Source organism: Girardinichthys multiradiatus, chromosome 22 (assembly GCF_021462225.1).
Source record: "Girardinichthys multiradiatus isolate DD_20200921_A chromosome 22, DD_fGirMul_XY1, whole genome shotgun sequence".
NCBI classification, from domain to species: domain Eukaryota; kingdom Metazoa; phylum Chordata; class Actinopteri; order Cyprinodontiformes; family Goodeidae; genus Girardinichthys; species Girardinichthys multiradiatus.
This window is the reverse complement of record NC_061814.1, coordinates 32,036,518-32,062,118: the sequence shown is the minus strand read 5'-3', so window position 1 is coordinate 32,062,118 and position 25,601 is coordinate 32,036,518. Positions and strand designations below refer to the sequence as shown.

At 42.4% G+C, this 25,601-nt stretch overlaps 1 protein-coding gene across 2 annotated transcripts; it reads left to right on the top strand.

Moving 5' to 3' along the window:
* The first annotated feature begins 228 nt into the window (after nucleotides 1–228).
* Nucleotides 229–20,681, top strand: ly6pge (lymphocyte antigen 6 family member pge). 2 transcript variants are annotated; one of them, XM_047351021.1, is made up of 3 exons: nucleotides 229–320; nucleotides 16,422–16,538; nucleotides 18,251–20,681. In XM_047351021.1, the coding sequence occupies exons 1-3, from the start codon at nucleotides 260–262 to the stop codon at nucleotides 18,430–18,432; spliced, it is 360 nt and encodes a 119-aa protein (XP_047206977.1). In that variant the 5' UTR covers nucleotides 229–259; the 3' UTR covers nucleotides 18,433–20,681. The 2 variants fall into 2 exon arrangements, 1 of the variants encoding a protein (XP_047206977.1); XR_007035935.1 differs by lacking the exon at nucleotides 229–320 and adding an exon at nucleotides 9,194–9,323.
* Nucleotides 20,682–25,601: the final 4,920 nt, after the last annotated feature.

Sequence of the window (25,601 nt, the reverse complement as noted above, 5' to 3'; positions counted from 1 at the left end):
CATATTTACGAGCATGAGAAGATCGAGTGACCTTCAGTACCCAGGGGTGCACGGCAGTGCCGTGTTACTCTATGGTTCAAACAACAGGAGAAAAATATACTAATAAGGAAAATTGTCTTTTAACACAGCTCGATGGGAGCTGCTTATCTGCTGCTCAGGCCGGAGCAGAAATTAGCTTGTTTAAATACCAAGATTAAGTTCAGAGGGCTTAAGGAGCAAACAACCTGCTTTTCATTGTGTGATCAGGAGGAGCAGCACCATGAGGATCGTCCACTACTCTCTGCTGTTGCTAATTTTTGTGCTCCAGGAGCCAACTTACAGTAAGAACTCTCCTTCTATTCCACTCTTTTTTTAAATCTTGTTTTTGGTATTTGTTTGAACCAAGAGCTCACAACCATTTCCTCACCTGTTACTTGATGGTTTCCATTCAGGCACCCGTTTAGCTACCTTTGTTTCACTGTACGTGTGTTTTTGCTGTTTGGTGGATGACTCCCTTTACATTCGGACTTTTAAAAAGTAAATGCTAGACAAGAAAATGCAACAGAATATTTAATTTCTTAGAAAAAACCTGAAATTTTTTTTTTTACATTAAAAACCTAAGGTGATATTTTTTATCATTTGTTATTTTGAGTCAATTTCTGTTATGATTCCAACAATTTTTTTGCTGCCCTCTAGTTCATCATCTTTTCCTGTAAACAGCGTGCAGTCAGAGCAGCTAATCTCTTAACAGGCCTGGAGACTAATACTTTTAGCATATGTGGAAAGCGGCTGTGCGGTGGGGATAGATTGGGGTCAACAAAACTCAGTGGGGGATATTTAATGTCACGCCAAAACACAGATGAGCACCGATAAGCAGGAAAAAAAGCAGCAACATCGACCATTTTAATGATTAAATATTTATTTCTTGTTAGTGATTTGGCTATAATGTTCAAGTTGTGATTTTTTTCTTACAGGAAGTTTAACTTTACAGTGCTGCTGGTTTGATTTGTCTCTCTCTTCTCTGAACTATATCTGTATGAAGACAAAGTTGCATCTGTGTTTGAAAGACATCTGAGGTTAAAAGGAAGTAACTGACAGGAAAATACAAGAGATGTGCTGCTGCGAAGAATGTTGGTAGCATTTAGTGCCTTTCGGCTATGATCCTTTTAGGAAGCAGCATTTGAGACCGACTGGAATATAGGGGAAGAGGATGGAGGGTTTTAAAAGGAAGTGTTTAAATCCATAGCATTTCAAAGGTCAGTTCATTCTCAAAAAGCCTCTCCTTCCTCGGGATAAGAAATTGGGGGCAAAAAAAAAAAAAGAAAGGCTTTTAAGTATTCTCTGTTCTGAAACTGGTTCCCGAGGCATTAGAAGTTTACAAAAAGAAGTATTTTTAAACATGGGACATAACTGGTTTAACTTTCTGGTAGATTTGTGAGAGGATTAATTATCGCTGTCTACTCGCTTTAGTCTCACTGCATCAGCGGAAGAATGTGACACATTGGAAATTTACACGGCTTGCATGTGCATGCTCATCAAATACATTATGTTTGAACAAAGGATAAAGATATAAAGAGTTGGGGTCCTTGTGGGAACCTTTTTTGGTTATGCTTCACACCTGTAGCACTGGAGCAAACTTTCATTTTCTGCAGCTTTTAAGGTTGCTGAGCCATGCCATGGATATTGCATTAACTGTTGAAAAGAAAGATGGCTTGGTACCTCCAGAAGTTCCTTTTAAAACAATCAATACCAATCTTAACTTTGGAGGTTGTTGAGGACAAACTGCAGGACAAACTAGATCTTCTCAGCTGTGTAATAAAATATCATTACTGTTAGTTTAAAACTGTAGTTTCAAGGGAAAATACATATTTTTGAAGTGTGACTATTTAAAAGGTAATTAGCAGTAAATATGACTCCTGGCCTTTTAATTTAGTATAAATCCAGATTAGTTGGTCTTGGAGGCGAAATCTAAAGGGACCAAGACCAGAGAGGATTTATCTCGTCTTAAAACAACTCCAGTCTCAAAAACATCATTGCGGTTTATGCTAACATAGTTTTAGGAACCTTTAAGGGATCATCACATTAGCCCTGGGAGAGAGGTAGGAGCTGGTTTGCTACCAATTACCTTCCTGTGTGAAAGCACATCTGATCAGAGTAGCTACCTAACAGAAAGGTAGTGTTGCTTTCAGACCAAACAAGGAATGCGCAGAGCTTTCTGTGTGAGTTGGCAGACCCTCATTTCCACAGCAAAGTTTTATGCAATACAGCACAAAAATGCAGTTTTAAAAATAAAAATTGCATTATTTCCGTATCCAATCAGTGGAGAGTGGGTAATCCTCTGTTTTGTAGAAAGGATTTGCCTTTTATGAAAATATGGCCATACATTACAGTTAACTGATGAGGCGAGGCAAGGCAAGTACATTGGAGAGACAAAACAAAACATAAAACCAGCATATTGCAGAGGCATAATCAAGGGAAGTAAAGAAAAAGATAAATCTGAAGTTGGTATCTGACTCATAGCTTATAGTTCAGGCAAGAAGCAGTTTTTAATAGACAATACTGTTACATCCAACAATCCACCATCCATTTGCTCCTAGCTTGTTCATAGTCATTCCATGTCCTTGGTGATGCACTCTTTAATGAAAAGGCTCAGTTAGTAAAGCTGATATGTGGCTGTCTTTTGGTAGTATTGCTGGATGCTTCACATGTGCATGAAATGCGGCTTGACTTAAACATTCCTCCCACCCTGAGGATTCCGTTGTTATTCACGAATGGATTTCATGTTAGCAGTTTACAATCTTTCGCTTTGATACTGTTCGTTTGTCTTAAACTCTTGGCCCTGTTGTTAAACACAAAAATCTTACGTAGCTCAGGATCATCATCCTTGATATCTTTGAATCTGTTCTCTGTTTGGTAATTTCTTTTGCCAAAGAAATGTTGGATCTGTAAACCAGTTTGAGGATTTTAGTTGATCAGCTGTTAAACCTCGAGAGGCATGATCTCCTGGGTTGTCGTCTGAGGTGACATAACCCCACTGTTCAAGATTGGTACTTGACTTGATCCTTTGTATACGGTTAGCAACAAAAACCTAAAACCTTTCTGCTTCATTGGTTATGTAACCAAGAACAACAGCTGAATCTCCAGTTCTTTTGTGGACATGTTGCTGGTTTGAACTGCAACTACTGCAGCAGTTAGTTCAAGTCTTGGTATAGTAGTGACTTTAGTTGGTGCAACTGTGGATTTTCACATCACCAAACAACAATGGACTTCACTGGATTCATTAACAACTCGCATGTAGGATATTCTCTATATCCTAAAATACTTGCATCTGCATTATTATGGAGCTCATATTTCTTGATGTTGCCAAACTCTGAGGGGAAGGAGCATCGATTGATTTCCATTTCAGCAAGTTTAGGTAGATCTCTGATCAAGGACTCCCATCGAGGCTTTAGATTTTCTGGAATCTCTTCATCCCGGTCTAGTTTTTTTCTGCACATGTGCTGCAGAATCTGTTTCCCTAAAAGGACAAATGGTGCCATGAACCCTAAGGGATCATACATTGATGCTACATTAGAGAGCTCACCTCCTATTGTGAGTGAGTTGGGTTTAACTTGAAATCTAAACTTAAATGTATCAGATGTAACGCACCATGCCACTCCCAGAGCTCTCTCTATCTGAGTCAGGTTCAGAGCTATGCTTTGATCTTTGTGTGATACACATTCTTCTTTTGGGATGGTTCTCAAAAAGAACCATTTTCATTGTTGCTGATAAAATTCTGGAGTCGCAACTGCCTATTATTACAAAGTTTCTGGATTCTCTGACAAGTTTAACAGCTTCCTTATCAGTTTGAACATTGGTTAGACCGTCATCAACATAAACATTTCTTTGATTGAATCGTATAGCATCCTCACAGACCTTGCCTTCTCCTTGAGCTGCCAGATGTTTCAGGACAAAATTGACATAGCCAGGTGATGAAGCTGCTCCGAACAGGTGCACTTTCATTCTGTAAACTGAAGGCATTACTTCCTAGTTGCCATTCTCCCACCACAGGAATCTGAAATAATCTTAATCCTTTTTTTTTTACATGGAGCTTGTGAAACATTTTCTCAATATCACACATATCTACAGAGGAACCCTTCCTGAAATAACACAAGACACCAACAAGCATGTTTGTCAGGTCAGGTCCTGTGAGAAGATGGTCATTGAGAGAGGTTTCTTGGAGCTTAGCAGAACAGTCAAAAACTACACGTATTTTCCCTGGTTTATGGGGATGATAGACTCCATGAAGTGGCATTTACCAAACTGGGTTGTTGTTAATTTCTTCCTCTGGCACCTTCTCAGCATCACCACGTGCCAGGATGTCATCCATGAAGTTTATGTAGTCTTTGCAGTAGTGTTGACCCTTCTGTAATCTCACTTTTAGATAGTTTAATTGGATAGTTCTTATTGTTGGGCAGTTTCGGTCTTTCTTCTTTAAAAAGGTAGTAGCATTTCATAATGACCATTGCTTTTCTATATGATATTTTTTCTTAACTTAGAAAGGAACTTAAGATCATCTTCAGACAAAAAAAATATCTTCAACTGTTTCTGAAAAATCTGACTGAAGAACCTTTATAATTTCAGAAGGAGTGATATCTTTAACTTTACTTCTGTTAATGTAATGAACTTCTTTCTTGAGTTTAATAGAAGACTCCAAAGTTGAAGTGACTCGTTTCACTATTAAGTAATGGCCCTATGGTGTCACCCAAATATTCACAGGGATTTCCATGGTCAACAATTCTCCATGCAGAAGCATGCAAACGTGCACGGTGTTGCCCATGACGCCGCTGCGCAGATATCACCCAGTGGCACGCCCCTCAGTGGACGTAGACACGCTCCTGGTGGAATGGCACACAACACCAGAAGCGGCAGCTGTCCCCCACAGACTCATAAGCCAGCGCAAAAGCGTCTACGACCCAATGCGACAGCCTGTGCTTAGAAAGGGCTTGCCCCCTGTTCTGTCCCCCGTGGCACACAAACAGCTGGTCCGACTGGCAAATAGCGCCTGTAGCCACCATGTACAGCTGGATTGCCTGGACCGGGCACAGCGTGTTAGGCAGCCCCTGTTCCTCGGACTGAAATGGGGGAGGGCAGTATGCCCCCAGTTCAATGGCTGTATTCACGTAGCCTGGAGGCAGAACCTTAGGGAGAAAGGCTATGTTCGGCCACAGCGTTACTCCGGACCCGCCTGCCTTCCAACGCAGGCAGGTAGGGGTGATGGCAAGTGCGTGGAGCTCACTGACCCGCTTGGCTGTTGTTACCGCCAACAAAAAAGCAGTCTTAAGAGACACCAGTTTCAATGGGGCAGCACACATAGGCTCAAAAGATGGCCCACTCAGGGCCTTCACCAGTGGGAGGTCCCATGCTGCCGCTGGTCTCCGTAATGGGGGGCGCAGCGTCCTTGCACCCCGGAGAAACTGTGACACCCAATAGTGTGTCCCCACACGTCTGCCATCCACGACGTCGTGGCTGGCTGAAATGGCAGCCAGGTGCACCTTCAGGGTTGATGCTGCCCGTCCGGCATCCAATAGACCCTGCAGGTACCTCAAAATATTATGCAGGGAACACGAAATTGGGTAAACTGCGTCTGCACCACTCCGCAAAACGCTGCCAGCAACGGGCATAAGTCCTATATGTGGAAGGAGCTCTGGCATTCTGGAGTGTCCGCTGAATGGAGGGCTCCAGATCCGTCAGGGGCTGCCAGCACCCCTCAGCGGCCACACCGTAAGGAGAATATGGCCCGGAGACGGATGCCAAACCTTCCCCTCCAACTGAGACAACAGGTCTGCCCTGACTGGGAGCCGCCATGGCACCCCGTCCAGCAGGCTGAGGAGCAGTGGGAACCAGACCCTCATGGGCCACTCGGGGGCCACCAACAGAACCTTCAGGCTCGACGACCTCACTCTGTGGAGAGTGGACAGAAGCAACGGAAACGAGGGAAAGGCATACAGCAGGCCGGCTGGCCATGCGTTCGCTAGGGCGTCCATCCCCAGTGGGGAGCTGGCCTCCGCCAGGGAAAACCACAAGGCGCAATGTGTACTGCTCCCTGAGGCAAAAAGGTCAACCTGGGCCCTGCCGAACTGATCCCATATCTGCCGTACGACCTGAGGATGCAGCCTCCAATCCCCGGGGGGGAGCCACTGTCGGGACAGATAGTCTGCCACAGAGTTCCTCGTCCCCGGTAGGTGCATTGCCCTGATGGAGGCGAAGCGAGGGTATGCCCAGGTCCACAGCCTCCGGGCCTCCCTCAGGCACTGCAGTGATCTGGTCCCACCCTGGTGGTTGATGTGCAACACTGCTGAGGTGCTGTTCGTCCTGACGAGCACGTGCTTGCCCTCGAGAAAGGGCGAGAAGTGCCTCAGCGCCAAATAAATCGTCTTGAGCTCCAGGACATTGATGTGCAGACTTCCCTCCTGAGGCCCCCACAGACCCCACACACTGCAGATAAGCCCTGTCCCGCCAGCGACGGAGGAGCACTGTGCAGCCGGGTGTAACCCGCACCTTGACCTGCCGGTGCAACCTGGGGTCCATGTGGAGGCTGTTGTACCACCTCTGCAAGGGCCGTAGATAAAGCAACCCCAAAGGAGTCAGAACCGAGGCCGCCACCAGCATCCTCAACAGTCTCAGCCTCAGTTTGACTGGGGGTGCCGCCCCCGCCCGAAAAGACTGGAGCAGGAACTGAATCCTGTCCACAATGTCCGAAGTCGGCTGAGCCAGCATGGCCACTGAATCCAAGGCCATGCCGATAAAGACCACCTGCTGGGCTGGGATGAGAGAACTCTTCTGATAGTTCACTGCTATCCCCAGTGCTCTGACGTGGGCCAGGACCTTTGACGTCGCCCGATCCGCCCCGCCGGAGGAGGGGGCACAGATGAGCCAGTCGTCCAAATATGGCAGGATCTTTAATCCTGACAGGCAGAGAGGGCTCAGGACCGCCTTCATGCACCTCGTGAAAATCCGAGGGGCTAAAGAAAGGCTGAACGGCAGGACCGAAAACTTGTAAGCCACGCCGTGGAAGGCGAATCGCAGATACTTCCTGTGTCCTGGGTGGATCGGAACATGGAAGTACGCGTCCTTCAGGTCCACGGATGTAAACCACTCGCCTGGACAAATTACCCGAAGGACGTCGCAGGTGCGGAGCATCCGAAATGGCAGCACCTTCAAAAAGTGGTTCAGCCATCCTGAGGTCCAACACCGGCCAAAGGGAACCGTCCTTCTTTGGGATCAGGAAATAGGTTGAGTAAAACCCCTCGGCCTGCGAATGTGGCGGGACCACCACTATGGCCTCCTTGTCCAGCAGAGTCTTTATTTCCTGCAGCAAGATCGCAGTTCGTGCAGGATCTGTGATGGGAGTCACCCTGACCCCCGTCATGGGGGTGGAGGCCGACGGCGGAACTGCAGCCTGTACCCTTGGGACATAGTTTTTAACACCCACGCATCCTTGCAGTGGGTTTCCCAATAGGCCGGGCGCCATTGTGAAAACCTCCCCGCCGTCGGCCTGCAGCCCTCAGGCCGCCCTCTGCCGCCTGCTTCGGCCTCTGGGGGGGCGCCGGCTCCTGTCCGGGCCCGCCAGAGCCCCGCGAGGTGGTGCCTGTTCCACCCCGGGCTGCCGCCAAGCTCCTGCCACAGTGCGGTTCCGCTGCGCAAACTGTGCGGGAGTGGCGGATCAAAACTGACGCCGCAGGTCCCGCACGTCACGTCTCCTGGGTTGCGGAGCAGGGGGTCCCATGGCCCCGCTGCGACCACCCCAAGCTTCAGGGCCCTGGCTGGACTGCCGACAGTACTCCAGTGCCCTCTCAGCCTCCGGTCCAAACAGCTGGCCCGGTATCACTGGCAGCCTCCGCAAGCTCTGCCTACAGTCATTCAAGACTTGTGCCAACCAGACCTGGCGTCGGGTGACCATGCCAGGGTGGACAAAAGGCGACCGAGTTCCCTGGACATGAGTCCAAAGGCCTGGAGGGCTGCGTCATTTGTGTCACCCAGTGCTGCTCCCGCCATGCCCGGCTGCAGCATCTGGGACTGTGCCAACAGGAGGACAAAGAGGGAATTGCCAATACGTGCCATACGAGCCGCAATGTCGTAGGCATGGCACAAGAAGTCGTCCGTCACCTGACACTGGGCGCTTGGACAGCGGGCCCTCTCCCTGAGCGCCTCATCTGGGGAAAGAACCAGTGATGCAATGCAGTGATCCACAGGGGGCATGCGGTCCAGACCATGATCCCCAGGATTGCGCATGCACGCCAGGATCCGTGCGTCTTGACCATGGTGGGAGAAGCTTCTAGCATCCCTCCAGCAGCGCTGCTCCACCTCGGCCCTCAAAGAGTCCACTTCCTGCCGAGATGGGCGCTCCAGCCGAGGCCTCTTCCTCCGTGGGCTGCGGCATTCTTCCGCTGGCGCATCCCCCTGCCTCCCGGAACACGGTTGAGGCATCCCTGAGGGTGGCAGCTCGGCCGCGAAGAGGAGATTCTCCACCTGACGTAGCCTGTTCTCTCTAACAGGCAATGGCAAAATGCTGCAGTTCATGCATGGGTCCGTCAGAGCTTCCCTGAGATGACCCACGCCCAGGCATTTGGGGCACAGATCATGTCCGTCCTCTACCTGTAGAGGAACCCCACATGAAGTGCACGCCAGCATCCCGATCACAGACGTGGGAAATGCAGGCAGGCACCAGGCCAACTGAGCAAGGACTTCAATAGAACTGAAGAACGCGATCAGAGGCCTCTTATTAATCCACTGCTTCTCAATACAGACACAAGCCAGGCAATCCGAGCAAGAACTGTGCAGCCCAGAACGCAGTGAGAACATCCAGCTTCCACTCACCTGAAAACTGCAGCTGTCCGCTCCTCCCCACCCGGTCTCAACAGGGGAAAAGAAGCGCCAGCATCAAGCTTCCGACTACTAGAATTCTGCTAACACAGAAACAGAGAAACTTCAACCACAGCCTTAGAGGGCTACAAAGAGCACTCTGACGAAAAAGTCACAGGCAAGATGACGCCGAATCACACAAACCGTGTGCTTACCTCTCTTAGACCTGCAATACCCAATAAGCGCCGAAACACGGGACTTATAGGAGCGACCAACCTGCAAAACACGCGACGGTTGACAGCGAGAAGATCAAAGAGACCGAACGTAGCCTTCCACGTGCTACTTATAGACGCACGCACAGGTGGGCTACGTGTCACGTGCGTGACTTTGTTTACATTTAATCTCGACCTACGCGGAGCGCGAGGAGACATATCCACTTTGTTTACTGCCAATGGCAGTCAGGAAGGAATGAAACAGAACTGCTTTTGGTAGAAGTGCTTGTGAGTAGTTGTAGCTATTGAGCAGACCTATTTCACTGTGTTGCAAAGGTGCAATTTCCTCTTGAAAAGGTTTTAGATTTGCTGTTTCATCTGTTGCAATATGGGTTATGTTGGCTGGAATAAAGTCTCTGGTGTAAACTGTTGTTAGGGTGATACATTTACTGGAACAGAATCCTCTCACCTGTAGATTTGTTAATCTTTTAGAGTTGACTACTGACTTCCTTGATGTTACTGTAGACACTTGGAGCTTGACTTGCTCTTTGTTTGCTTCCAACATGTCCGGTACATTACTTAAAACAAAAGTAGTATCAGTACAAAAGTGCATAAACAATAACTTCTTGTGCTGGTTTGTATTTAGATGAAAGACAGACAGGCAGTAGTGTTGTTGTTTCCAGATTAATGTCCAGTATTACTGTGTTTGAAGTAACTGCAATGGCAGTTTCTACAGGTAGTGTAACTCGAGTAATATCTTTACTGTTATCTTTATTTGACCTTTCATGATCTATGTTTGTCTTTTCATGTGAGGATCCTTGTTCATTTTTGCATCCTTCTTGCAGACAGGTCAGATTATGGCACATGTTACAAACACTGTCACAACTCTTTGTGAAATGACCTGCCTTGAGACATCCAAAATATAACTTCTCAGTTTTAACAAATCTTATTCTGTCTGAAACATCTTGTTCCACAAACTTCCTACAGTTGAGCAAACAGTGTCCATTCTTCTTACAGAATATACACATTAGGCTAATCTTCTCATTTGAACTGGTGGTAAATGTATTGGTTCCATAGCTTTGGCGCCATTGGGGCCTGAGTTTTTAGGTTTGCTTATTTGAGGAACTAGAGTGAAATAATAGGATTACAGGCAATTTTCACTTCTTTTATTATTCAGCCAATAAAAACAAATTGGCTGAAAGAAGGAAATTGATTGCCCTCTTCTTCAGTTTCAATTGCCTTACGGTTCCAGCTTGCAATGAGCCAATATGGTAATTTTGAGAGAATTTTCCTGTTCTCATTGCAGTCATTTAGGATTTCCAGTGATTTTATATGAAACAGCTTCACAGCTTCTCTTTTTTATATATTTTTTGCAGTGCTAGAGGCCTTTATTTTTCATTTTTCAACAGTAGGTAGACAGGAAAGATGGCAAAGAGAAGGAGAGACATTCGGCAAAGATTGCCAGGTACAGGACTTCACAGCTTCTCAAAAAATCAACGAACCCTCTGAGTTCAAAACTGTCTTGAACCTATCTTTGGCCATGTATAAAGCTCGTCTCTGTAAGCCTTTGCGACTGTAAAGGGATCTCCAAATCTCTCTTCAGGAATCTTCCATGCAGCCATAGAAGCAGATTCTGTTCCAAGTAGGAAGTAGCCTTCCAGACCTTTCTTGACTGGTCCACTTACATATCTGCGGAAGTAATACATTTTCTCCTTTTCTTGAATATTTTTCTGGTCGATCGGTGTTTCGAATGAGAGCTTTCAATCACTGTATTTTAATGGATCTCCACTGAATACTGATGGCTCAGGAACAGGTATCCGGTTTGCAGTGAAAGCACTTGCAAGCATTTTGACAAACTCTACTGAATCCACTTGTCCTCTTCCTAGTTCCTCAGTTTCATCTTGCTGTCCTTCAGCATTGTGCATATTGTCTCCTTCATGTTGTCTTTGAGAATCTGCACTATCCCTAACCTCACTGTGTTGTTACATTTTATTTCAAACACTTCTTTCAAATCACCAAAATTGTTACCAATACATTCAAAGCGACACCTCTTTGTCAGCTTTAAGTAAAATCCAACTTTGTTTTATTTTTTTTAAAAGTAAGTACGCCCTTTAAACCTAAAATGATGTTAATGTCACTTTAAACTTAAATTAGGCTTACAGATGACTTAATGCAACTTTTATTTTGTCAAACCACACTCTATCCTTGAAAAGTACTCTCACCAGAAAATGTAACTTAATAGCAGGCTTCAACCAACTAATGAATTGAATAAAACATTGACCAAACACGCATTGCAGTAACTTTAGCTCACAGCAAACTTTACAAAAGCCTCCTCACTCTTAACTTGTTAGTGTCTAAGCTTCCTGTGGCTCTTTTTTAAATAATTACTGTGTTTCTTGCTCCTCAGAGGTGTGAAAAGTACATGGTTTTTACTCATCCAGTCCTTCCTTTAACATTATGCACCTGGTCCTGGGCTTTATTTGTGAGAACCAGCTGCTCATCTCTCACTGAACAGTGAGTCATTGAACAATGTGAGTTTTCACTGTAACTCCTTCAAAGCATCGGCAGACACACGTGGATTCCTTATATGGGTTAATTGACAGCTTTAAGTCCATCTTCAAGCATCAAGTCCACCATGAAAACTAAATATAGCAAATACAAATTAAACTGACAGAAACTGCATGTTTGGCAATTACGTTTACAAAGGTCAATATAACAGAAAATACATGAAAAACCTCGATGGCTTCATGCTCCGAAGGAACAAACGCTGTAGGTTTCCAAACTCTACTGAATCTTAATTTGAAGAGGGGGGTCTCAGTTTGTGATCTATACTGAGGCTGAGAAATTATATGAACTGGTACTTGTTTACTTGCTTCTATGTCATGCTCCAGTAGATCTTTCTTTTCCTCTTCTTCGATATTTCCTTGATCATAGACCTTTATTCTTGCTCGTGCTGCATTTTAAGAACTTCCAACTGCATCTTTCTGTATCTTCATTCTTTTTTCCTCCAAAGATTTTCTAAGAGCAACCCATTCCTCTTCAAATTCAGCTTTGAATTTAGTTTCCTCTTCCTCCCTCTGTAAACGACGCTTGATAACTGCTGCTTCCTCAACAGCCATCTTCCTTTTAGCTTCTGCTTCTAGTCTCTCTATTTCCACTTGTTCTCTTTCTTGTTCCTTTAACACTTAGAACAGCCTGGCTTGCAGCGGCTTCAGTAGCAGCTTTTTGGCGTTTTACAGAAGACCTGCTTGAACGCTCTGGGGTCCCTTTGAGGAAAGAGGCAACTGAGCTGGACTTAGAAGAGCTTGAGTTAAAGAGAGAGCTTGCTTCAGGCCATTGTTGCTCTTCTCCATCTGGAATCTATCTGCCTAACTGGTTTGACGCCCTGGATAAAACTACATGTGAAATGCCTTTGCTACGATGAGTCTCTTGGTCAGGAGTTGATATATAGACACGCTGAACATCTGCAGACAGACCAGTTATATCTCCTACAATATCAGTGAGAAGATCATCAGAAAGTGGTTCTTTAGTTTGTAACGGGCTTCTATGAGGATTTTACACTTGTCGTACATACAGGTCCTTCTCAAAATATTAGCATATTGTGATAAAGTTCATTATTTTCCATAATGTCATGGTGAAAATTTAACATTCATATATTTTAGATTCATTGCACACTAACTGAAATATTTCAAGTCTTTTATTGTCTTAATACAGATGATTTTGGCATACAGCTCATGAAAACCCAAAATTCCTATCTCACAAAATTAGCATATCATTAAAAGGGTCTCTAAACGAGCTATGAACCTAATCATCTGAATCAACGAGTTAACTCTAAACACCTGCAAAAGATTCCTGAGGCCTTTAAAACTCCCAGCCTGGTTCATCACTCAAAACCCCAATCATGGGTAAGACTGCCGACCTGACTGCTGTCCAGAAGGCCACTATTGACACCCTCAAGCAAGAGGGTAAGACACAGAAAGAAATTTCTGAATGAATAGGCTGTTCCCAGAGTGCTGTATCAAGGCACCTCAGTGGGAAGTCTGTGGGAAGGAAAAAGTGTGGCAGAAAACGCTGAACAACGAGAAGAGGTGACCGGACCCTGAGGAAGATTGTGGAGAAGGGCCGATTCCAGACCTTGGGGGACCTGCGGAAGCAGTGGACTGAGTCTGGAGTAGAAACATCCAGAGCCACCGTGCACAGGGGTGTGCAGGAAATGGGCTACAGGTGCCGCATTCCCCAGGTCAAGCCACTTTTGAACCAGAAACAGCGGCAGAAGCGCATGACCTGGGCTACAGAGAAGCAGCACTGGACTGTTGCTCAGTGGTCCAAAGTACTTTTTTCGGATGAAAGCAAATTCTGCATGTCATTCGGAAATTAAGGTGCCAGAGTCTGGAGGAAGACTGGGGAGAAGGAAATGCCAAAATGCCAGGAGTCCGGTGTCACGTACCCACAGTCAGTGATGGTCTGGGATGCCGTGTCAGCTGCTGGTGTTGGTCCACTGTGTTTTATCAAGGGCAGGGTCAATGCAGCTAGCTATCAGGAGATTTTGGAGCACTTCATGCTTCCATCTGCTGAAAAGCTTTATGGAGATGAAGATTTCATTTTTCAGCACGACCTTGCACCTGCTCACAGTGCCAAAACCACTGGTAAATGGTTTACTGACCATGGTATCACTGTGCTCAATTGGCCTGCCAACTCTCCTGACCTGAACCCCATAGAGAATCTGTGGGATATTGTGAAGAGAACGTTGAGAGACTCAAGACCCAACACTCTGGATGAGCTAAAGGCCGCTATCGAAGCATCCTGGGCCTCCATAAGACCTCAGCAGTGCCACAAGCTGATTGCCTCCATGCCACGCCGCATGGAAGCAATCATTTCTGCCAAAGGATTCCCGACCAAGTATCGAGTACATAACTGTACATGATTATTTGAAGGTTGACGTATTTTGTATTAAAAACACTTTTCTTTTATTGGTCGGAAGAAATATGCTAATTTTGTGAGACAGGAATTTTGGGTTTTCATGAGCTGTATGCCAAAATCATCCATATTAAGACAATAAAAGACCTGAAATATGTCAGTTAGTGTGCAATGAATCTAAAATATATGAATGTTAAATTTTCATCATGACATTATGGAAAATAATGAACTTAATCACAATATGCTAATATTTTGAGAAGGACCTGTATAATAAAAGCTTTGTTGGAGTCGGTTTAATTTCTCATCTTGCAGTATTTTGCCATTTTCATTTAGTGATTTGGTTCTTTCGCCTCTTCCTAGTTCCTAAGTTTCATCTTGCTGTCATTCAGCATTGTGCATATTGTCTCCTTCATGTTGTCTTTGAGAATCTGCACTATCCCTAACCTCACTGTGTTGTTACATTTTATTTCAAACACTTCTTTCAAATCACCAAAATTATTACCAATACATTCAAAGCGACACCTTTTTGTCAGCTTTAACTAAAATCCAACTTTGTTTTCTTTTTTTTTAAAGTAAGTACACCCTTTAAACCTAAAATGATGTAAATGTCACTTTAAACTTAAATTAAGCTTACAGATGACTTAATGCAACTTTTATTTTGTCAAACCACACTCTATCCTTGAAAGGTACTCTCACCAGAAAATGTAACTTAATAGCAGGCTTCAACCAACTAATGAACTGAATAAAACATTGACCAAACACACATTGCAGTAACTTTAGCTCACAGCAAACTTTACAAAAGCCTCCTCACTCTTAACTTGTTAGTGTCTAAGCTTCCTGTGGCTCTTTTTTAAATAATCACTGTGTTTCTTGCTCCTCAGAGGTGTGAAAAGTACATGGTTTTTACTCATCCAGTCCTTCCTTTAACATTATGCACCTGGTCCTGGGCTTTATTTGTGAGAACCAGCTGCTCATCTCTCACTGAACAGTGAGTCATTGAACAATGTGAGTTTTCACTGTAACTCCTTCAAAGCATCGGCAGACACACGTGGATTCCTTATATGGGTTAATTGACAGCTTTAAGTCCATCTTCAAGCATCAAGTCCACCATGAAAACTAAATATAGCAAATACAAATTAAACTGACAGAAACTGCATGTGTGGCAATTACGTTTACAAAGGTCAATATAACAGAAAATACATGAAAAACCTCGATGGCTTCATGCTCCGAAGGAACAAACGCTGTAGGTTTCCAGTTCATTTAACACCAGCTTGTCCCCAAATGCTCTTCCATGTCAAGACCAAACACTACTCTTATCACTTCCTGGATGTAAGAGTCCTTTAAAATAAAATCCCTCTCCACCCTTTTGCATACAAAATTAATTCATGAAATGAATATCAAATTAATTAATAATTACAATTAATAAATACAAATTATACCAAAAATCATTTTCTGCGGTTACAAGCTACATGGGTGTCTGCCACTGGCTGTCACATGTTGGGATAACAACAAAGAAGAAAAATACTTTTTGAATAGGAGTGGACACCCACTTATGGTGTACACAATATTAGTAAACGTTGATGTACAGATTAGGTGGTATGGGGCTGCACTCACGGACTATAATTTGTGCCAGAACCATTTTTATTTGTTTGATTTTTGCGGCACTAGTGGCCTTTATTTTTCCCAGTTTTTATTTTTATTTTTACAGTACTTAGAGAGGAAACAGGGGCGGAGAGGAAGGGGAGAGGGGGGCTCTAACCTGGGACTGCCGCATTGAAGACCAAAGCCTCTTGTACATGGATCGCATGCTTAGAGGGCAAAGTTCAATAAAACTCAACTTTGAGCATGCACCTCTATGCTGAGTCGGGCTATGCGCTTCTCTTCTACTTTGCTCAGTGTGACACATGAAATATAAATTCATGTACGTAACTTCTGAGTGCAGCACCACTTGAGACACGTTTGGTCTGAAAGAGCGTAACGCAATGTAAGGGAAAACTATTTAATAAAACACTGTTCACCTACATTTTTTAAATATGTAAGTTTTTAACACCAATTTAGTTTTATATATCATTTACTCTAACATGAAAGATGTTCTGTTCTCCATACATGTTTCAGACAGGAACATAGAGCACTGCCTCCTACCTCCATTTGCTGTGAAAATAATAACTGGCTTCTGCGTATATAAAACCACCCAATGCAAGCTTGTCTCAACCATTAGCCTTCACATACATGGCTATTGTGTTTTAAATAGTTTTAAAATGGCAGGTTTGTGACTAGGTTTGTGACCCAGATGCTGGGTCCATCTGGATTTTGCTTACACTAATAGTGTTATCTACTTCTGGTAAAATATTAACTGCTAATAACCTTTTAACAGAGCATCACTTCCAAAATCATGAACTTTCACAATCATTGTCTTATATTTGACATGATTCTTGTTTTAAAAATAAAACTTGTCTCTGTGTCATTTAGGCCAGGCGTTGAAATGCTACACCTGTATGGGCTCCAACAATGATGACTGCAACCGACAAGGCTCCAAATCCTGTCCCAGCTACTCTGATGCCTGTGCAGTGGTGGTGGGCCATGACAGTAAGTCCAGTGTTTCCTAAAGGTGTCTGGATCATTTATTTCTTATTCATTAACTTTCTACCTTCTGAATTCAGACAGCTGTTAAACATTTGTGTTCGTTCTGCATATGTGCACATGACCATGAATGACAGTGTTTGCTAAAATCCGACCGGCTGTTGTCTGGAGAAACGTCCCAGTCTGCAGGGGCTTTGAGGTTTTGCAGGGAATGAAAAGCCTTTTGTCTGTACTTGACAAATACCCTTAATTAGAACACCATGTGGTTGTGAAATTCTGTGTTTCGGCTTCAATTTTTTTATTTAGGTTTTTTTAATTTAGGAAAAAAAGTGTTCGAAGTAGCTGATAAGTTAGAATTAATTAACGTTTTAGAGATCAATCAGTATCATCTATTTAAAGCAAAGGATGAATTGTTTCATTATCAGGGAGCTAGCTTATCACATATTTTAAAGAAGGAATGAGAAGATTTTGTTAATTTATCAAAACTAACTTTCTTCAAATTAACTACTCATAATCAATGATTATATTTCATATTTGTAATCATACTATAGTCTATATCCTAAAAAAAAATCATAGAAAAATAAAGCTTGAAATAACAGTCATGAAAGAAAAATTGCCATTTAAAGGGCCAATTTCCCAAAAGAATGAATGTTCAGAATATTGGTAATTAAGCTGATAAAAGTCAGACTTCTACCAAATGTTTTAACTGGTCATGTCTGGAGAATAAAAAATAGGCTGAATTTCAATTAAAATATATAACACTACATTTAGGGGGAGATTTGGGAGAAAACAAAACAAGAGAGGAAACAAATTTTCCAGGAGAAGAGGAACACCTTACTATGGCCCAGATCTTGCTGCATTACTTCTTAGTGAACCTGTCTGGGTCTCTTGAATTGCAATTTTCACCGTCCCATTTCTCAGATCAGCTGACAAAGAAATCTTCCTCCAGCGGTATGTCTTAAGTGGTTCATCACTTTGGATTGCTCTGGAACCAAACTGAACGTGAAAAAAAGATGCTTTTAAAGGAAGTCAGTGAATATTAGTTCCATACTACATGGAAGATGAACAAAACAAATCTCTGGAAGAAATCCAAACATTATACAAAACTAACAAATCATGCGACGCAACTGAAATCTCTCAAGTGGTGCAGGCTCGATTGTCATTCGGCTAGGCCCTGTTATGTTTCTCTTCTTTTTCTGAGTTGGCCACTGTAGAGTAAAAAGCTAGTAAAAAATATATATTTTTTCCTGCCTCATTCTTTAAAACTAAGGGAGGGAGCTAAAAAATGTAAACAAGCTGTAGAAAAGATGGGACTTTTTTCCCAGGATTGAAGCATGCATCATCTTAGGTTTAACACATTACTCACTTCTTCAAGTTAGAACTAATCATAAACTGATTGTGTTGTTTTTATTAGCCTACAGATTTCAAAGTTCGGGAGAAGAAGTTGTTTTTGTTAACTGTAAGAGTTCAATCTCAAAGTGTTTGAGGCCACAGCTAAATGCTTGTGAAATGTCAAATCTCGGTGCCTTATGAAAACTGCAAAGATTTTAAAATACTCATTATTTTAGATGATGCGTTTAAGCCTGCAATAAATTTTTGCAATGGTTGTCAGAAGCAACAGGGTGCTTTGTTGCAACAGCTGTTTTCACTTATTTGCTTCTGTGAGACAGCTGCTAAATGGATATGTCTCTCACATGTATTTCTGTGTGTTTCATAAGGTGGCGTGATGAAGTCGTGTTCCTACAAATCTTTCTGCAGCCAGGCGAGCAGCCAGGGCTACAGAGCACCCGGAGTCAGAGTTCACTGTTGCTACAGCGACGACTGCAACGTTAAAAGCTTCGCCTCGCCGCTGCCGGGACTCAGCTATTGGTTGCTGTCTATTTTGTTGCTTTTGCACTGACCTTTTTCACAGGACAACCAGAGAACCTAACCATGCCAACAAGAATCCATTCACCATACAAATGCCAACAAAATGCCAAAAACACTGCCTGTTTTCAGACTTGATGACATCCTACTTACCATTTTACTTTGGTTACTGTAGTTCTCTGAGTGCAAGGCATGAAAAGAAAAATGCTGCAAGCTGCAAAGGGTGGATTAATGCTTTTGAACTGTATCCTATTAAATATGTCAATTGGCTGCATCTTTGATTGTCTTTCATTAGGTGCAAATAGGCATGGGCCTGTATGAGACTCTCACAGTGTGCTAATCTTGAGTAAAAATAGGTTACCACAGTATCATGAAATTTACACAAAACGTTTAAAGAAAATGATATGATCTAATAGCTTTTACTTAAAAAGAAAAGCAACAACTATTTGCTGTGTAAACATACAGCTTTTTTGTTAGATTCATGTTATATAATGTATATATTAAAAGTATTTACAGTTAGTATGATTTGGATACATTGACCTAATTGATTTAGAATGAAGTGGGCCCCTGGACTATGCCGCCAGTTTTGGTGCCAACTCCCCTCCCAAGTTTTGCATGAAAACTACTACTAATAGTAGTGTACACATCAACTTCACAGATTTAAGCTACTGTCCCCATATGATGTTCCAAAGGAATGTTTTTATTTGTTTTTGTTTTTTTTCTGAAAGGTTCCTCATAACAAATCATTTTTCATATGTCTTTATTATTGTTAAGTTAAGTTAATCTTTATTGTCCACATGTTTTATTTTAACCACCATGCTTCACATGGTGGTTAAAAGAAAACATAAAAACAAGGTACAAAAGAAACATTCATACTGAATGACAAAGCACACCAAGATCATAAACATACAACTGGCACAATATCTAGATAATGGTCAACAGTTAAGCAACATTATTGCAGTTGGTTCTTATAGATGTTCTTGGTTGCTCTTACTGCTCTAAATTTCCTTCCAGGGAGGAGCTTAATAAATTCCCCAAATGGTACTAAAAGAACCCAGAATCATTGGGCCTTTAGAAAAATGACCACTAAAGTACACAAAAACAAAGGTTTGGAGCATGCCCTTAAAGCTTGTTGATAGGTTAGATGTGTTTGAGGTCCAGGGTTAGGTTCGAAGTGGGGCTTTAAAATCAATATTTACAAGTAAATAGTCCAATCAAATCCAACGAAGTAAAACAGCTCACATTTATGCTTGCTTTAACTTAAAAAATATAATGCTTTCAAGACATCTATTTTTAAAAAAACAATTGGTGGGTCTCTTAAAAACCTCAGTGCCCAATTATGTCTTTACTAAGGTTTTTGCTAAAAATATTTTTAAACAGACAAATCTGTGTTTTTTTGTAAGTGAGGAAAAAGAATAGTAGCCTTCTTTTAGCCAACTGTGAAGCAACAGGTGGGGGAGGGTCCATGCTCTGTTACAGCCAGAGAAAACTGGTTATTCTGCCATTTTCTCTGGCATCTCTTTAAAAGCACTATGAACCATAAAAACAGTATGACTCTTGTTTGCAACCATAAATCCTTGATATACTGATACCTGTATTTGGCCCATGCCTATGTGCAAATAATTCTGCTTTTCCACTCTCCGCCTTGTTTTTTAAAAACTATGAAACCCCTTTTAGATTAGATGCTTTACCACATCTAAATACCCCAGTATTTGAGCACAGTTTACACTCAGACAAATGTTCCTGTGTCTAAAAATGGCACCTAGAAGTTTACTCAGCTGGCATGTTTTTCTCTCATTAGCTCCCTTCCTGAAAATCACCAACCTGAGTCGTGTCAAAGCTCTTGGTAGGAAGTGAGAAAAAGCCTCTCACACACTGAGAATCAGTGTAACCCTTTTACATGTCCAGGTTTATTACTCTGAAGAGGTTAATTTACTGTGTTTTCAAATTCCCTTAAGAATTACTGACACTATGAACAGAATCTGGACACAATCCTCTGCAGGACAACACAATCGGAGAGGCTGTTTAGCATCTGTATGTAGCTAAGCGAGCCAAACGAGCTGGCAGCATTTTCTGACTTCAGGGGTTCTTGTCTTGATGTGCATTATATATTTTTTTAAGTATGTGACTCTATCTGTCTTTATGCATATTTGGATCTGTTAATCTGAAATATGTAAAATGTCAATGTAACATGTTGATTGTTCACTGCTCTCTTTAGTCTCTGTTTATTTTTAATTGTGGATATTTCAAATATAACAGTAAATAATTATAAGAAAATATAAAGACACTCATGTCTTCTCTGCCATGTGTTGCTCTGGTTAAAAGTTTACTCATCATATCATTTACAGGGGTTGGACAATGAAACTGAAACACCTGGTTTTAGACCACAATAATTTATTAGTATGGTGTAGGGCCTCCTTTCGCGGCCAATACAGCGTCAATTCATCTTGGGAATGACATATACAAGTCCTGCACAGTGGTCAGAGGGATTTTAAGCCATTCTTCTTGCAGGATAGTGGCCAGGTCACTACGTGATACTGGTGGAGGAAAACGTTTCCTGACTCGCTCCTCCAAAACACCCCAAAGTGGTTCAATAATATTTAGATCTGGTGACTGTGCAGGCCATGGGAGATGTTCAACTTCACTTTCATGTTCATCAAACCAATCTTTCACCAGTCTTGCTGTGTGTATTGGTGCATTGTCATCCTGATACACGGCACCGCCTTCAGGATACAATGTTTGAACCATTGGATGTACATGGTCCTCAAGAATGGTTTGGTAGTCCTTGGCAGTGACGCGCCTATCTATCACAAGTATTGGGCCAATGATATGGCTGCCCAAACCATCACTGATCCACCCCCATGCTTCACTCTGGGCATGCAACAGTCTGGGTGGTACGCTTCTTTAGGGCTTCTCCACACCGTAACTCTCCCAGATGTGGGGAAAACAGTAAAGGTGGACTCATCAGAGAACAATACATGTTTCACATTGTCCACAGCCCAAGATTTGCGCTCCTTGCACCATTGAAACCGACGTTTGGCATTGGCATGAGTGACCAAAGGTTTGGCTATAGCAGCCCGGCCGTGTATATTGACCCTGTGGAGCTCCTGACGGACAGTTCTGGTGGAAACAGGAGAATTGAGGTGCACATTTAATTCTGCCGTGATTTGGGCAGCCGTGGTTTTATGTTTTTTGGATACAATCCAGGTTAGCACCCGAACATCCCTTTCAGACAGCTTCCTCTTGCGTCCACAATTAATCCTGTTGGATGTGGTTCATCCTTCTTGGTGGTATGCTGACATTACCCTGGATACCGTGGCTCTTGATACATCACAAAGACTTGCTGTCTTGGTCACAGATGCGTCAGCAAGACGTGCACCAACAATTTGTCCTCTTTTGAACTTTGGTATGTCACCCATAATGTTGTGTGCATTTCAATATTTTGAGCAAAACTGTGTTCTTACCCTGCTAATTGAACCTTCACACTCTGCTCTTACTGGTGCAATGTGCAATCAATGAAGACTGGCTACCAGGCTGGTCCAATTTAGCCATGAATCCTCCCACACTAAAATGACAGGTGTTTCAGTTTCATTGTCCAACCCCTGTACATCTACCTAACTTTGAGCATCAAATGAAAGATTTGAATTATTTTCATTGTGGACAGAAAATGCAACAAACAGCTTCAGTCATTTGTGAAAACATGAATTAAGTGTGCAAATTGGACTTTATTGTGCATTTTCTTTAAATCAAACGGAGTCAGAGGTACACATGCAGGCTCAGATATATAGATACACCCCCATTAATATTTTGCTAAATGTTCCTTTGCAATTTAGAGAAAAAAACACAAACTACTGCTATAATTCTAGTTGAATATTTGACCACTGAAATTCTTTTTTTTAAATTTTGATTTTAATTTTTTAATTTTTGTCTAGCTGTTGATTTTGGGTAAACAATCTTCCATGTTCCTTTATCCAATCACTGGCAGAAAAACTGACCCTTATTATGCTGCTGCTACCACCATACCTTACAGTTACAGTTATTAGTTATTAGGTTGTTATTAGGTCTAAAAGCCCCACCTTGACTCCTCCAAATGTGATTACTGTAGCCGAATAACTTAAGATTTGTTGTAGATGGATGGATGGATGTGTAGATGGATAGATAGATACAACCTTTATGGAATGGGATAGGTGATGAAGCCTCACAATACAAATAGTTTCCTATGCAGGTTTTACTAGTTCCATATCTATTTAAATCTGGAAAATACATAAATCAAATTCCATACTTTTCTATTTATCCTTCATTCCTGATGCATGGAAATAATGTATCCTCAACATGCCATATCACTTCCTTCATGATTTTGTAATCCTCACAGCCTCCACTGTGGGGCAGTCTAGTCACATTTGAACATCCAGCCACCATATGCCATCAAATTTACAAAACTCTTGCAATTCATATCGACCGACCACGCCTCATGGGCTTAGCAGAGATTAGCTTTAGTCAATAGTGATAATCATTGTACAGTTTTATTGCTGTCTGCTGGGCTTTGGACCTTATTTAAAAACCAGCAACTGCTTTCTCTCTCCCCTGCTTCTTCCCTTTTTCACAATCCTCTTTGTATTCCCTTCTTCAATGCTCCCTCTTGTGATGTCCGGCCAGCCTCTCCTTTGACAGGCAGGTGTGACAGTGTGAAAGCATTGCCCTGCAGAAGGATAGACACTGACCTCAAACCGTGAGTCTACGAGGCCCGTTTGGCTCAGGCTCCAGGGTCTTCACGTCCACAAACAGGTCCCTCATCAGTCCTCATGAGGTTTATTTGGAAAGACTCTTGAAAAGAGATGCAGTTGATTTTACACTCGAAGTACTGATGTAGGGTCAGCAGGTCACATATGTGCAGGTGTCTTTACATTTTCCTTAGTTCAACTCATGATTCACTTTGAACATGATTCACTTTGAAGTGGGACTGCCCTGTTTCTGAACCTTCCTGTTGCTGAAATATAATTTTCACTCCTCACCAACACATACATAAGCAAGGACAGAGTTTCAGATTCAGAGGATTTGAAAGCGCAATCATGGCGAAAGCCCCCGCTGGATTGGAGCCGTCTCTGGGCAATATCATGCCAGTCATATGCCACATGTCCGCCATCTGAGCTAAAAACGGAAGGTCATCGTCATGGTAACTTTGCCGTTTTTAAAATTGAAGTATGTTTAATCCCAATCCTCTGGCACCTGAAGACATTATCACCGCAAATCCCACTGTCAGTCATCAAAAAAGATGAGCCGGCTGCCCTTTAAGAGAGGCGGTGCGCAAAGTAGCAAAGCTGTAGAAAAGTCCTGTCTGCAGTACAGTGCTTTCTAAAGTAAACCAAACAGCTTTTTCTCAAGAATGTCGCTGAAAGTCTCTCACACTGACATATCTGACAGATTGTTGTCTTAGTGTGTGGGCTGGTGTGTATTTTTTTGTCAACAGAAAGGATTTACACTTGTGAAAATGTTCTAATTTGACCTGAAAAGATTGATGTCTCTCTGGAATAGTCATATGAAGTACCAGTTGCCTACTTAGGGAGGGAGATGATTAGATTATTCAGAACAAATTAAAATATATGCATGGACAAAGAGAACATTTTACCAGCCCGCCTGGTGAAGATGTGCAAAACGGCACAAGAAATATGTCTTTAGTTACAGTAGTCTGATGTCACATTGAAAAACACCATTAATTTGACCACATTTGTTTATTGGGTCAAAAACTCTTGTTAACCAGTGGCACTATTGTTGGTATCTATTGTCTTAACACATTGTAGATCTATTTTTTTCCTATATTGTCCAGAGTTCTGGGTCTACTAATCCTTTCTCCTCACACCTCAGGTTTTCTAGAAGATTTAGGTCTGGGGAGTGAACTAGGAACTTCAGTGCTGACCTTGCGATATACTGTTGTTATCACGTTGAAAGACCGAATGACAGCACAATTTCAGTTAAGTCCAACTAATTTTTATTTAAAGTTCCCGATATTTCAAACAGTCCATGATTCTATGCATTCTTACAAGATTCGTAGGGCTTTAGGAGGGGAAACAGGTCCACACCATCACAGATCCTCCATCGTACCTAACAGTGGGCATGAGGTGCTTTTCCACATATTCAGTGTTTTAAACCAAACACACTTGGAGTAAATGTTGCAGAAAAGGTCAATCTAACTGACAGCACAATTATTGGCACCCCTGCTGTGAATGCAGCCGCAGTTTGGCCAAATTTACCAAAAGGACAGCTCTTAGTCTTTCATAACATTTCATGAGATTGGAGCGTGGTTCTCCAGCTAAAAGACCCATGGCAACCCATTTTCAGTTTAATGGCAGAGGCTACAAGATTTTTATTGTATCTTAAAGACCTCACAACACCACTCTAACAATGTTCCCAGCCTTTTTGGAGGAGAGAAAATGCCCAAAACCAATATTTGCCGATCCAGAGCATTTTATGAAATTATTCACCGCTCTTTCTGTCCTGTGTTGTATAAGCAAATATAAAGAAACCACAGAGGCAGTATCAGAAATACTGCTGCATTTTGTGTACATACCTTATAATGCATTTTATTTTCCAAGACAAATAGTCCCATTACAAGCCTCTGCAGACTCCTCATATATTAACATTAGGATACAGAACTGCTACATCTGTATTCCGACTGTTGAGACAGAGGGTAGAGGGGGGATTATTGTTTTTTCACCACCTGTTTGCATTTAAGTCCGGTCACACAATGTCACACAATGGATAACACATATCAAAATTAAAGTTTTTTTGTCATCAATGGTCTCATTTATCACATAAATGAGACCCCTGGATATTACCAAGTGGTTTTACTGCTGTGTATTAGTTTTTATAAAGGACCAAAATCCAGTCCGTTCTAATTATTCTAAAGTCAAACTGTTATTAGAAAATCTCAACAAGGTCTTATTCTACACCCGATTTGTCAGTCAGAACTGACTGATGTTTGGACCTAATTGTATTATTTTTAAAATCATAAACAACAATAAATCAACTTGAAAAAGGTTGAAAATGCCTTTTGTGAAATGCTGAATACGATATGGGATGGCATTTTAAATATTTTAGAGCTATTTCATAAACCTCCTGAGTTTCGAACCGATAAGTTTACAAGGTATGAATACCATGGGCAGTTCTAGACAGGGCCCAACACGGGCCAATAGGGGCCAGTGCCCT